General features: G+C 41.4%; 2 protein-coding genes across 2 annotated transcripts; both read left to right on the forward strand.

The window, feature by feature from the left end:
- Positions 1–673: 673 nt before the first annotated feature.
- On the forward strand, positions 674–5,155 carry LOC110528366 (vesicle transport protein GOT1A). The gene is made up of 5 exons (XM_021610383.2): positions 674–862; positions 1,138–1,229; positions 3,347–3,525; positions 4,314–4,377; positions 4,811–5,155. The coding sequence occupies exons 1-5, from the start codon at positions 838–840 to the stop codon at positions 4,850–4,852; spliced, it is 402 nt and encodes a 133-aa protein (XP_021466058.2). The 5' UTR covers positions 674–837; the 3' UTR covers positions 4,853–5,155.
- A 3,711-nt stretch (positions 5,156–8,866) lies between these two features.
- On the forward strand, positions 8,867–14,922 carry kiss1 (KiSS-1 metastasis suppressor). Its single transcript, XM_036984446.1, has 2 exons — positions 8,867–13,006; positions 13,276–14,922. Exons 1-2 carry the CDS (start codon positions 12,916–12,918, stop codon positions 13,530–13,532), a joined length of 348 nt encoding a protein of 115 aa, XP_036840341.1. The 5' UTR covers positions 8,867–12,915; the 3' UTR covers positions 13,533–14,922.
- The last annotated feature ends 346 nt before the right edge of the window (positions 14,923–15,268 follow it).

Below are 15,268 nucleotides of genomic sequence, written 5' to 3' on the forward strand. Positions count from 1 at the left end.
CTAACCTCTGAGCTTTGTCTCGCGGCTTACGCCTGTCCGCCTTACCTGTCCACATGCCCTAGCAAAATCCAAGCCAACTTGATGGTAATAGCTCTCACTGTTGCCCCTAGTGGCAGGTTTTGAAGACATCTCCCGACGACCTCCCGACGTTCACACTGTGGACACTATCCTGCTGCTTTTCCACCATTGTCCACTGTAGCCTGCTTCATTACTCAAACACAGGGCGAGACGAGGTTAAACTCTCTCGGGTCTGTACAACCTCCAGTGTACACATGATGCTGGGTGTCTTGTTTCTTCACAAGTAAGACTTTGTAGTGCCTGTAGCCTTTTTTGAAAAGATTACAACCATTCCAGAACAATCCCACTGAGTCTGTGAAAACTGTGAATCTAACGATCATGGTGGAGAGAGGAGCCTCTGACAAACCAATCAGTTGATAACAAGCCTACAGAGGCAATCAATTTCACATCCACTCTATCAAAACATGTAAATTGTCTCCTTTATAAAAATAGGGCCATTAAAAACAACAGTTGTATACATGTATGATTCCTTGATTGAAACTAGGAAGTCCCATTATGATAAACTGGATCTGTTTTTCAAGAGAGACCAAGTCAGGAAGGCAGCTTAAGAGCAAATCAATGGATAACCCCCCCTAGTCTGGTTGATGATCACCTAGCACGCAGGATGTGACAGCACAGTTCAAAGGTTACCGAAGAGAAAGGAGGTGCACAGATCTACACACCGATCGCAAAGAGAAGGAAACATAGAGAGAGAGAGAGAGAGAGAGACGCAAGAAGGGGGAGAGAAGGAGAGAGAATTCAGGGTAAGACAAGGACATCATGGTTTCAATCACGGAGACTCAGAGTGAGTGGTTTACAACAGCCTTTCTTACAATCAGTTTGTTTTTTATTAACTTGCAAGGATTGCTCAGGTAAATCTGCTAGTCGACATATTGTACCTGGACATGAGTTATTTTGTTGTGAACGTTTAACTTTGAAGTGTGTCATGGTGAAAGCCTACAAGGCTATGGATACTGTAAGTTTGAACTCTGTAGACTAAATGTAGGAAGAGATTGTAGAGACTGTAGAGCTAATTTGTATGTGTGTGTGTTTCTCTCTCTATGTGTGTATGTGTTCCAGAGATTGGTGTTGGTCTCACAGGCTTTGGGCTCTTCTTCCTGCTCTTTGGCGTGCTGCTGTACTTTGACTCTGTCTTGCTGGCGTTTGGGAATGTAAGTAATGATCTTTCTAATTTGAAAATAATAATACAAATATATATTTTGAACACAATAAAGAAAATAAATTATGGATCAACATCTAAATATTGCTTGATCTGACTGAGTTCTAATCGCGCCTGCCTCTTTGTGAACAAGTGGAATCTTGAACAATGGTTTGTATGTTATGTTGGCCTGCGTCTTCTCGATTCGCCTCCCAGATTTGCCTTTTTAGAAGCACATTCACCACTCTCTCAGACAGCTAACTCCGCACTCTTGGGTCACATGCAGAGAGCCTGAAACATGAAACGAACTACCCCAGTTCGGAATCGGCTCCCCTCTAGGCAACTATACTGTTGACAGTGTGTTTGTTAGTCAGGTGGCTAGCTGCCGGCAGAGACTTCTATTGCAGTCACGTTGAAAGGCTCCTGAGGGGGAAGAGGCGTTGTCGTGCCCTCTTCACAACTTTGTGGGTATGTGTCAAACATGTTAATTTCCTAGTGCCGTGGACACCTTTGGAACTTGAAGCTCTCGACCCACTCCACTACAGCCCCATTAATGTGAATGGGGGCGTGCTCACCCCTCCATTTCCTGTATTCCACTTTCAGCTCCTTTGTCTTGCTGCCGTTGAGGGACAGGTTGTTGTCTTGGTAACACACTGCCAGGTCTCTGACCTCCTCTCAAACTTGATGATGGTGTTGGAGTCGTGGGCCAGGCAGTCACGGTTGAACAGGGAGTACAGGAGGGGACTAAGCACACACTGTTGAGGGGCCTCGTATTTATGGTTGGATATGTTGTTGCCTACCCTCATTGTCTGGGAGCGGCCCATTAGGAAGTCCAGGATCCAGTTGTAGCGGAAGGGGTTCAGTCCCAGGGTCCTGAGCTTAGTGATGAGAGTGAAGGGGACTATGATGTTGAACTGTTGTACTCAGTGAACAGCGTTCTTATCCTGAACAAAAACATAAATGCAACATGCAACAATTTCAAAGATTTTACTGACTTACAATCTATATAAAGAAATCAGTGAATTGAAATAAATGTATTAGGCCCTAATCTATGGATTTCACATGACTGGGAATAGAGATGTGCATCTGTTGATCACAGACACCTGTAATAAAAGAAGGGGTGTGGATCAGAAAACCAGTCAGTATCTTGTGTGACCATCATTGCCTCATGCAGCGCGACACATCTACTTCGCATAGAGTTGATCAGGCTGTTTTGGGGACTTTGGACTTCAATGGCTGTGCAAAGTTGCAGGATATTGGCAGGAACTGGAACACGCTGTCATATACGTCAATGCAGAGCATCACGTCTGGTGAGTATGCAGGACATGGCGCTATGGATTATCATGCTGCAACATGGGGTGATGGTGGCGGATGAATGGCACAACAATGGACATCAGGATCTTGTCACTCTATCTCTGTGCATTCAAATTGCCATCGATAAATACAATTGTGTACAATGTCTGTAGCTAATACCTGCCCATACCATAACCCCACCAAACACAAGTGAAGTGTTGGTCCCATGTTTCATGAGCTGAAATAAAAGATCCCAGAAATGTTCCATATGCAGAGTTGGCTGAGAGACAGAGGAAGGAAGAACACTACAGGTTTCACATGGGTTTAATACTAAAACAGGAGGATCCAACCCCAGTCCCAGAGTTCTTCAATATCTTCTATACTGAAGGAAAATATAAAGTTTAACATGTAAAGTATTGGTCCCATGTTTCATTTGTTGAAATAAAGATCCCAGAAATGTTCCATACAGTATGCACAAAAAGCGTATTTCTCTCAAATGTTGTGCACAAATTTGTTTACATCCCTGTTAGTGAGCATTTCTCCTTTGCCAAGATAATCCATCATTCTAACAGTTCTAACAGTTGTGGTATATCAAGAAGCTGATTAAACAGCTTGACCATTACACAGGTGCACCTTCCCATAGTAAATAACGCTTCCCATATTTACTGATGGATCTCAGCTAAGGTGGCGACCGCAGAACTCTAACTCTGTCGGCAATTCGGGTGCATGACAATAGTCACAGTAACAGGAAATAACAGTGACAATAATAGTATCACAAACAGGAAAACAGTTTTCTATATTTTCAAACAGAACTTGTTTCATACTTCTCTCCTTCAGGTTCTGTTTCTGACTGGTCTGACGTTCATCATTGGCCTGAGGAGGTCGGCCGGTTTCTTCTTCCAGAGACAGAAGCTCAGAGGCTCCACCTTCTTCCTGGGGGGCGTGGCCTTGGTGCTGTTCCGCTGGCCAATCATCGGCATGGCCGTGGAGAGCTATGGCTTCGTGCTCCTGTTCAGGTGAGTTCAAAAGCACATCTGGAGTATTGATAGAGAGGACATTTTAGATGTTACATTTTTTTGTTGTTGTCATTCAGCAGACACTTTCATCCAGAGCGTCTTAGAAGACATGCTTTCTAGAATGCAAGGTGGAACAACCACATAGCAACAGGAGAGCTGGGAGACGATTAGGTTATATGAGAGACATACAGTACCTTGGTGGCAGCATCGTATTTTTAAATGCCTGCTTCTCCTTGTTTCCTTTCTTTGATGCCAACTGATTGGAAAGTTCCAGGGGAAAGCAGTATCAACTTTCCCAGACCTCTCAACTATATTGGCCTTCAATTTAAAACAGACAAAGCAAAGGAGGGATTCCATTTAAGGTAGTTGGGAAAAAGTACGTTTAACACAGCAGCTAAATAACTGATGCCATGCCAACACTGTCAAAATGAACGCCCAGTTTGGAAGATCACAGATGCTACCACGTCAGAGTTTCTCTTCCACCTTATCCAAGGTTCTGACATGACTGAAGGGTCAAAGAAAGCCAACATCACTTTACTGACCGCGTACAGGGACCAGCCTTGGACCACTTTCTGAGACAAACTGTGGTCAAAGCACGTGAGAAAGCGTCAAAAAATCATTTCTGATGTCTCTACAGGGATATTTGTCTTGGGCATTCAAGTTCTGAAGTTCTGTATCCTGGGCAACACCAAAGACAGAATCACTCTGTGGTAGTTGTAAGCTGAAGTGACAGTGTCTGCTGGGTTGAAATGTTCACACTTCTTATGCATGTCTATATCTCCTTCCAGGTCATTCTTCCCTGTGGCGTGTGGATTCATTTTATCGTTGGTGAATATACCCTATCTCAATGTGGTGAGAGCAACAATCCTTCTATTTTCAACTGTGACTGTCACTAAGCCAGACTCATCACTTTGAATGAACACAATACATTATGATTTTTTTCATTCTCCCACAAAATAGCCGAGATCCATCAGTAAATATGGGAAGCGTTGTTTGGGCTCTCAAAGCAATGGAAAAACAACAACATCTCCAAGACCACTAGATGTTTGGGTACACCCCAGATATTTCAACAAAGACAACATTTTTCCCACATAACACTTTCACAATGTGTCTAGTGGCAAGTTGTAGTCTCCCGATAGTGCTGCTTCATGAAAGACTGAAATCTCTCTCTCTTGCTTCTCTTTTGTTTCTCCAAGGGAAACAACTCCTCTATAATCTGAGGGAAGAGAAAGGGAGTGGAAGCTCTCTATATTTATCTCTCTTTCTCTCTTCTTTCATGTCCCAGTTGTACAACAGCTTCCTAGGAAGTAGCCCTTCTATTGTCTGAGGAAAGGGAGAGAGAGAAGCCAAAAAAGAAGAGAGGAGGAATGGAAGTGATGGATGACAGAAGGAGAAGTGTATTTGGACTCAGACTGGCTATAACCTTTGACAGAGACTGATGGAGCGGGGAGGGGGCTTAGAGCCTTCCCCCATCAACAACCGTGAACCAACCAATGGACTTCTTCTTCTTGAAATGTTTACATAAACATGAACCAACCAATGGACTCTTCTTCTTGAAATGTTTACATAAACATGAACCAACCAATGGACTCTTCTTCTTGAAATGTTTACATAAACATAAACCAACCAATGGACTCTTCTTCTTGAAATGTTTACATAAACATGAACCACCACATGATGTGTGGCAATGACTAGCTGCCAAACCCCTAATGTACATGGTTGGGAGTAACCGATTACATGTAATCAATGACGTAATCATTTACACAAAACTGTAACTGCAATCAGTTACGTTACAAGCAGACATATTGTAATCAGATTACAGATACTTTTGAAAAAGTAGGTGATTAGTTCTTGGATTACTTTTACATTTAGAAAGGATGTTTGCAGAAAAAAATACATTATGACACCTTTCTGTTTTCTCAATTCAGCATTGACAAAAAGGCATGTTTGAGTTTCTTCAGCCTGAGAGAGTCTGACCACAAGTCAGAGACCACTATGATGCGTTTGATGGATCCTTTTTGTCTTCTTCTAATGCCTCTTTAGAGGAAAGGATTCAAAAAGCAACTGAAAGTTATCAGATTATTACTTAGTTTGGTTAATCATTTGGAAAGTAACCTACCCAACCCTGCTTATGTATTTATAATAAAACCATATTTTTGATCTACAGTTTATCATACCATTTACTATAGTTGTAGTCAAGCAACTACGAGCCCTTTTGTTAAACACACTTTGGGCTCGATTCAATCCATAGTGCTGAAGTGCGATAGAAATGTAAAGTCAATGTTCCACCGTTCGAAGAGACTGCATTTATGGTTAATGCTGTATATGTTGGTTCGATCGAAATTAACTTTACATTTCCCTCTAAAGTTACGCTACGGATTGAATCGAGCCCTACACATATTTATTTACAGTGCATTCGGAATGTATTCAGACCCCTTGATTTGTTCCATATTTTGTTACGTTACAGCCTTCTAAAATGTACTAAATAATGTCATCCCCTCATCAATCTACACACAATACACCATAATGACAAAGCAAAAACATGTTTTTAGAAATTTTTGCAAATGTATTACAAATAAAAAACAAGTATTCAGACCCTTTGTTATGAGACTCAAAATTAAGCTCAGCTGAATCCTGTTTCCATTGATTATTCTTAAGATGTTTCTTATACATGATTGGAGTCCACCTGCGGTAAATTTAATTAATTGGACATGATTTGGAAAGGCACAAACCTCTATATAAGGTCCCACAGTTGACAGTGCATTTCAGAGTAAAAACCAAGCCATGAGGTTGAAGGAGTTGTCCATAGAGCTCAGAGACAGGATTGTGTTGAGGTACAGATCTGAGGAATGGTACTAAATAATTACTGCAACATTGAAGGTCCCCAAGAACACAGTGGCCTCCATCATTCTTAAATAGAATACATTTTGAACCACCAAGACTCTCCCTAGAGCTGGCCGCCAGGCCAAACTGAGCAATCGGGGGAGAAGGGCCTTGGTCACGGAGGTGACCCGATGGTCACTCTCACAGGGCTCCAGAGTTCCTCTGTGGCACTCCACCAATCAGGTTTTTATGGTAGAGTGGCCAGACAGAAGCATGATAGCCCGCTTGGAGTTTGCTAAAAGGCACCTAAAGACTCTCAGAAACAAGATTCTCTGGTCTGATGAAACCAAGATAGAACTCTTTCGCCTGAATACTAAGCGTCACGTATGGAAGAAACCTGGCACCATCCCTACAGTGAAGCATGGTGGTGGCAGCACCATGCTATGGGGATGTTTTTCAATGACAGGGAGACTGATCAGGATCGAGGGAAAGATGAACAGAACAAAGTACAGAGAGATCCTTGATGAAAACCTACTCCAGGTCAGAACGGCAGATTTTTACTTTGTCAGCTCGGGGATTTGATCTAGCAACCGTTTGGTTACTGGCCCAACGCTCTAACCACTTATCTACCTGCCGCCCCAGGTATACAAATAATATATATATATTTTAAAATCCATTTTAGAATAAGGCTGTAAGGTAACAAAATGTGGAAAAAAGCCAAGGGGTCTGAATAGTTTCAAAATTAACTGTATTTCCATGGTATGTTGTACATTTAGAAAGTGTTGTGTGTTACCTTTATAACATTTACTTATGTGATAATGCCCGAGAAGCCGGTGTTTGGAGGATATACAGTACCAGTCAAAAGTTTGGACACGTTGACAAGTTGATAAATGGCTGGGCTAATAAGACAATGCGTTGCGCAGTCAGATGGAACAGAGTAAATAGGCATTTTAACATCATAGATTTAGCCAATGGTAACTTCTGGAATAGACACCGGCTGGAATGTGGTTTTAACCAATCAGCCTTCAGGATTATACCTCCCATTGTATAATAGTAGATATGCCTTTGATTATCAGAATGTCTAGTGAATGACTTTTTCCACTCCTTTTTGGGGGGAAATGGACTAGCAAATGTAGCCAGTGCTATTTTGTAACATCCCACCCCCTTTTGTGTAGTTTAAGTACAAGGAACAACATCAAGAAGACATTGGGAATGGGGCTACATATTCATCAAACGACTTCTCCTTTGCAATGTTCCATTATTTTGTTTATAGTCCAAATGATCTTGACATGTTCCATTATTTTGTTTATAGTCCAAATGATCTTGACATGTTCCATTATTTTGTTTATAGTCCAAATGATCTTGACATGTTCCATTATTTTGTTTATAGTCCAAATGATCTTGACATGTTCCATTATTTTGTTTATAGTCCAAATGATCTTGACAGGTTCCATTATTTTGTTTGTAGTCCAAATGATCTTGACATGTTCCATTATTTTGTTTATAGTCCAAATGATCTTAACATGTTTCATTATTTTGTTTATAGTCCAAATGATCTTGACAGGTTCCATTATTTTGTTTATAGTCCAAATGATCTTGACATGTTCCATTATTTTGTTTATAGTCCAAATGATCTTGACATGTTCCATTATTTTGTTTATAGTCCAAATGATCTTGACATGTTCCATTATTTTGTTTATAGTCCAAATGATCTTGACAGGTTCCATTATTTTGTTTATAGTCCAAATGATCTTGACATGTTCCATTATTTTGTTTATAGTCCAAATGATCTTGACATGTTCCATTATTTTGTTTATAGTCCGGATGATCTTGTCATAAAACTAAATTACCCTGCATTATGTGCTGGACGGGTCTAAATACAACTTAATTACCCTGCATTATGTGCTGGACGGGTCTAAATACAACTTAATTACCCTGCATTATGTGCTGGACGGGTCTAAATACAACTTAATTACCCTGCATTATGTGCTGGATGGGTCTAAATACATCTTAATTACCCTGCATTATGTGCTGGACGGGTCTAAATACAACTTAATTACCCTGCATTATGTGCTGGATGGGTCTAAATACAACTTAATTACCCTGCATTATGTGCTGGACGGGTCTAAATACAACTTAATTACCCTGCATTATGTGCTGGACGGGTCTAAATACAACTTAATTACCCTGCATTATGTGCTGGACAGGTCTAAATACAACTTAATTACCCTGCATTATGTGCTGGATGGGTCTAAATACAACTTAATTTTGTCCAATTCAGGGGATTCACTTCTGAGAAATTCTGTCAATCACCAAACAGAAGAGAGAACAGGGGGATGAAAGGAGAGATAGAAAGAAGGGAGGAGGTCCAAGCACACCAGGTTACAACACAGGGATGATGACGCAAGTGGTCACCCTACAAAAGCCCCTTTGGGGTGGGTAGTGAGGACACAGTCAGAGTGGTCTACATATCTTTCCTCTTCAGGCGGCTCCACAGGGAAACAGGTAAGCCAATGTTGTTCCTCCCATGGTAGATTTTGTGATGGTGAACAGAATATGTATGCCATTGCCTTGAAACTGAGTGGTTTGTCAACTTGGTGTTGAAATCAACCACATTGATTGCTCCTGGTTCTAAACAAACAAGATATTTGGCCTAAATTTCAGCAAGTAGAATTCAAGAAAGAAACTGGGTTTCCAGGAAGTTCAAGATGTCAAGAATCACCTATTTTTGTCAGTCTATCTTTCTGAGCTGAGGCAGGCAGTGATCAGGCAGCTGAGGCAGGCAGTGATCAGTATCTTTGACTTTAGCGGAGCATGGAAAGCAGATAAACTACTAGGTTACAGGCCTCTTTAGTGTTTAACGAGCCAGAAGAGTCAAGGCTTGAGTCAAGGTTCCCTTCCATCGAAACCACAATCTGGAGGTTTCTGAAGATAATATTATTTTTAGGCTATTTTTATGCATTTTAACAGACACTTTTATCCAAAGTGACTTAGAGTCATGCATGCATAGCTTTCTTTTTTTTTTTTCTTTTTTTTTTTTACATATAAATGTGTTCCTGGGAATCAAACCCACTATCCTGGCATTGCAAGCATCATACTCTACCAATTGAGCTACATAGGACCATGTTCAATTTGAAATTATGAGTAATGTGTGGATTAGATACATTCAACTGGTTACTGAAAATATTCTATGTGGGTCCAAAGTGGATTTTTTTTTAGATCATTAATATGATTCACGATTTATTGGTATATGAAAACCTTTAAAAACATTTGTAGCTAATGTTTCCCTTCCGTTTAACTGTCCAAAGTAAGCAAGTCAGGAAAAATAATTAGCCAATAAAAAGTGATTCAGGGCTCCCTGGAAAGCTCCTTGAATATGAAAGATTTGGAAATGTTTACTTTCTCATCATTACAATGTGGTGTTTGGGCAGAAATGGGACTCTAAGCAGTGAGTAAACAGAATAGTTGAATATCAAGCGCATCCTTTCAGTCAGCCAGAGATAACTGAGGAAGTAGTGGTTGGTAATGATGTCACAGACCTTTGATGCTCCTGTTTGAAGTCAACTGTTGAGTTTTTGAAAGGGAGTGTGTGTGTGTGTGTGTGGGGATAGGAGTAGGAGGAGATCATTCTGTTTTGTGTGTGTGCGCGTCCGTGCGTGCATGCACAATAATCTATGTGTGTGTCTGAAAGAGTGAGTTTCTGGCTTCGTTGAGAAGAGTATGAGCAGCTCTGGGAGTATTCAGTCAGCTGTGGGAGGTCAATACCCCAACCTTTCCCCTGTGTTCCTCCTGTGTGCTCTGCAGGGTGAGTTGCTTTCATCTCCACAGAGCAGGTGTCATGAGTTAACACTGAGGTCACATTGGCAAGTTGCCCAGCAACCACACACATCCCTGACACATCAAACTGCCTTTTACATACATCCCCAATACATCAAACTGCCTTTTACACACATCCACAATACATCAAACTGCCTTTTACACACATCCCCAATACATCAAACTGCCTTTTACACATCTCCCCAATACATCAAACTGCCTTTTACACACATCCCCAATACATCAAACTGCCTTTTACACACATCCCAATACATCAAACTGCCTTTTACATACATCCCCAATACATCAAACTGCCTTTTACACATCTCCCCAATACATCAAACTGCCTTTTACACACATCCCCAATACATCAAACTGCCTTTTACACACATCCACAATACATGAAACTGCCTTTTACACATCTCCCCAATACATCAAACTGCCTTTTACACACATCCCCAATACATCAAACTGTCTTTTACACACATCCACAATACATGAAACCGCCTTTTACACACATCCCCAATACATCAAACTGCCTTTTACACACATCCCCAATACATCAAACTGCCTTTTACACACATCCACAATACATGAAACCGACTTTTACACACATCCCCAATACATCAAACTGCCTTTTACACACATCCCCAATACATCAAACTGCCTTTTACACACATCCACAATACATGAAACCGCCTTTTACACACATCCCCAATACATCAAACTGCCTTTTACACACATCCCCAATACATCAAACTGCCTTTTACACTCATCCCCAATACATCAAACTGCCTTTTACACACCTCCCCAATACATCAAACTGCCTTTTACACACCTCCCCAATACATCAAACTGCCTTTACACACATCCACAATACGTGAAACTGCCTTTTACACATCTCCCCAATACATCAAACTGCCTTTTACACACATCCACAATACGTGAAACTGCCTTTTACATACATCCACAATACATCAAACTGCCTTTTACACACCTCCCCAATACATCACACTGCCTTTTACACACATCCACAATACGTGAAACTGCCTTTTTACACACATCCCCAATACATCAAACTGCCTTTTACACACATCTACAATACATGAAACTGCCTTTTACACACATCCCCAATACATCAAACTGCCTTTTACACACATCCACAATAAGTCAAACTGCCTTTTACACACATCCCCAATATGTCAAACTGCCTTTTACACACCTCCCCAATACATCAAACTGCCTTTTACACACCTCCCCAATACATCAAACTGCCTTTTACACACCTCCCCAATACATCACACTGCCTTTTACACACATCCACAATACGTGAAACTGCCTTTTTACACACATCCCCAATACATCAAACTGCCTTTTACACACATCCACAATACATGAAACTGCCTTTTACACACATCCCCAATACATCAAACTGCCTTTTACACACATCCACAATAAGTCAAACTGCCTTTTACACACATCCCAAATGCATCAACTGCCTTTTACACACATCCCCAATATGTCAAACTGCCTTTTACACACCTCCCCAATACGTCAAACTGCTTTTTACACACATCCCCAATACGTCAAACTGCCTTTTAAAAACATGACCAATACCTCAAACTGCCTTTTACACACATCCCCAACACCTCAAACAGCTTTTTACATACATCAACTGCCTTTTACACACATCCCTAATACGTCAAACTGCCTTTTACACACCTCCCCAATACGTCAAACTGCCTTTTAACACCTCCCCAATACATCAAACTGCCTTTTACACACCTCCCCAATACGTCAAACTGCCTTTTACACACCTCCCCAATACATCAAACTGCCTTTTACACACCTCCCAAATACATCAACTGCCTTTTACACACATCCCCAATACGTCAAACTGCCTTTTACACACCTCCCCAATACGTCAAACTGCCTTTTACACACATCCCCAATACATCAACTGCCTTTTACACACCTCCCCAATACATCAAAAAGTATTTTACACACATCCCCAATACGTCAAACTGCCTTTTACACATCCCCCAATACATCAAACTGCCTTTTACACATCTCCCCAATACAACTGGCTTTTACACACCTCCCCAATACTTCAAACTGCCTTTTACACACCCCCCCAATATTTCAAACTGCCTTTTACACACCTCCCCAATACTTCAAACTGCCTTTTACACACCTCCCCAATACTTCAAACTGCCTTTTACACACATCCCCAATACATCAAACTGCCTTTTACATACATCCCCAATGCATCAACTGCCTTTTACACACCTCCCCAATACTTCAAACTGCCTTTTACACACCTCCCCAATACATCAAACTGCATTTTACACACATCCCAATACATCAAAATGCCTTTGCAAACATCTCAATACATCAACTGCCTTTTACACACATCCCCAATACATCAACTGCCCTTTACACACATCCACAATACATCAAAATGCATTTCACACTGAACCAACCCCTCCTAAGATGCACTTTATCCATTTACAGAATCCACGTTGATCTAAAGGGGTGAGCAGGTGGACAATATACAGTGATATACATATACAGTTTTTTTTACCATGCTTTATTTTGGCTAGATAATTCACTTTCAATGCCTTCCTACTACCCTAAGCTATATTCAAAGTTGGTCATTACTGCACCTTTAATGTACTGGAGTTCTCTCCTGTGTTTCTCCTTACAGATACATTAAGCCAAGCGGTGGGTTCTAGGTTAACACCACCAACCATGCGGCAGTTCACCGTGGTTCTGATGTTAATCGCTTCACTAACAGAGACTTTCCCTACTAGCAGTCTCAGATACTCCCACTATACCCAAGGTACAGTCACTCATGTAAATTAAATAGTGTCTGTAAATACAGTATGTATGTGGACAAATTATCAGTGGTTTAGATCAAATGAGATGAGATAGAAAGCATGAAGGTCATGCTTCACACGAGTGTTAGTCCTAAAATCATCATTTTGACTATGACATGACAGTATTATAACAGAGATATAAAGGCTGACTGAGACTTGTGTGGTTTTTGCTGTGGTGACTGTTAAGGCTCATATTGGGATCTACAACGCAATATAAACTTTGTTTCCACAGGGGAGAGTCCAGACAATGCAATGCTAAAAGTCTTGAGAGATTTATCCACTGCATCAACAGAGGGCCCACCCCCTGACAAATTTCCTGCTCTTCTACCCAATGACGTAGACAATCCACTGCTAGAGGCGGAACTACCCAGAAGGGTGTGGTGGTGGTGGTACCCAGCGAAGCCCCACCCACAAAACAGGATTCGTCAGAATCGAGCATGGAGGTCCTCATACAACCATAACTCCTTCGGCCTACGTTATGGGAAATGATAGTTATTAGGATGGGCTCTACGTCTCTCAGTTATGTATTTGATTATATTTTGAACAGTGCCTGACAATATGATGTAGGTAGATATATTTATGTGTAAAAAGCAGACAAAATTCCAAGGCCTACACTTGAAATATTGCTATATCATCTATGACGATTCATGACAGCTATTGATGAAATTACTTTATAATGAATTTATAATTTACAACAGCCACCGTCATGTGTTACCCATATGTGTGTGTGTGAACCCTATGTTTTGCAACATATTTCCATTCTGATATCTGTGATAGTTTTATGAATGCAACTGGAAATCAAAAAGATGACACCATTCAATAAATGGGCACTGTAATCCAGCAGACTGAAATGTAATTTATCTTCAGCAATACTTTCAAGCAACTCCACCTCATGTGTTATCAGTTCAACATCAACATGGTTTCCTCTCTACAGAGTGGTTGTGGCCAACACGTTTTCACTGGGGGTTGGCTTATTTGTCTGATCTATTGCTCTATAACCTGCTCAAGCATAAGATGAACTAAGTGCTGACGATGTAGAGTGGATAATGTTTTAGAATGAAGTAGCCAAAGCATGTAGACACTCAGAGACAACAGCACCTTTACTGGGTCAGAGACCTTGGGCCTAGAGTAGTAGGACTTTAATACTGTACATGAACATGAAGATATTCTACAGTTTCCTTATCGGGATGCTTCTGCTTACCAGGTTGGAAGGTAAGGTTAAACAGAACAGACCGCAATGCATTGAGGGGGGGGGGGGGGTATAAAGTAACTAAATAAAGTAAATTCATAAACTGAATTAGTAGTTAACCAAACATGAAAACATTTAGTTTTATTGACTAAAAGGCGGACAACATTGTTAAAAGCCCATAGATTTTGTTGAGTGGCTAGCCCTAGCTAGCATGGTTTAAAGCTACTGTTCTGTTCACTGAAATTGATATACAGTACAAGAAAATGAATGACAGTGTAGAAAAAGGCAGATCACAAAACGGGTCCTGTGTGAATTATACCAGATCTGGTATCCTCAGTCGGACATTTGCATGCAAATTAGAGCTAAATAAAAAAAATATACAAAGTGACAATTCTACAATTTCAACAGGTGATTTGGGAGTTCAGCAGAATAATGGGGAATTTGGAGGCTCTGTGGGATTTAAGTGTTCAGATGGTTACTGGCTATGGAAATGTCCAGTTTGGCCTATCATTGAAAACTGTGAGCAGCTTTTTGCCAAGTTTCCAGAGACTGGAAAAACAATAAGTTAACAGTTCCAACCTTTTCTGCTTGCCCTGACACCGAACCCGCCTGCCATACCATTCGGCCTGCCCTGACCTCGAGCCTGCCTGCCACCCTGTACCTTTCGGCCTGCCCTGACCTCGAGCCTGCCTGCCACCCTGTACCATTCGGCCTGCCCTGACCTCGAGCCTGCCTGCCACCCTGTACCTTTCGGCCTGCCCTGACCTCGAGCCTGCCTGCCACCCTGTACCATTCGACCTGCCCTGACCTCGAGCCTGCCTGCCACCCTGTACCTTTTGGCCTGCCCTGACCTCGAGCCTGCCTGCCACGCTGTACCTTTCGGCCTGCCCTGACCTCGAGCCTGCCTGCCACCCTGTACCTTTCGGACTCTGACCTGTTTTACGAACTTATGCCTGTCCTTGACTTGCCTCTTGCCTGCCCCTTGTATTTTAATAAATATCAGAGATTCTAACCATCTGCCTCCTGTGTATGCATC

Source organism: Oncorhynchus mykiss, chromosome 7 (assembly GCF_013265735.2).
Source record: "Oncorhynchus mykiss isolate Arlee chromosome 7, USDA_OmykA_1.1, whole genome shotgun sequence".
Lineage (NCBI taxonomy): Eukaryota > Metazoa > Chordata > Actinopteri > Salmoniformes > Salmonidae > Oncorhynchus > Oncorhynchus mykiss.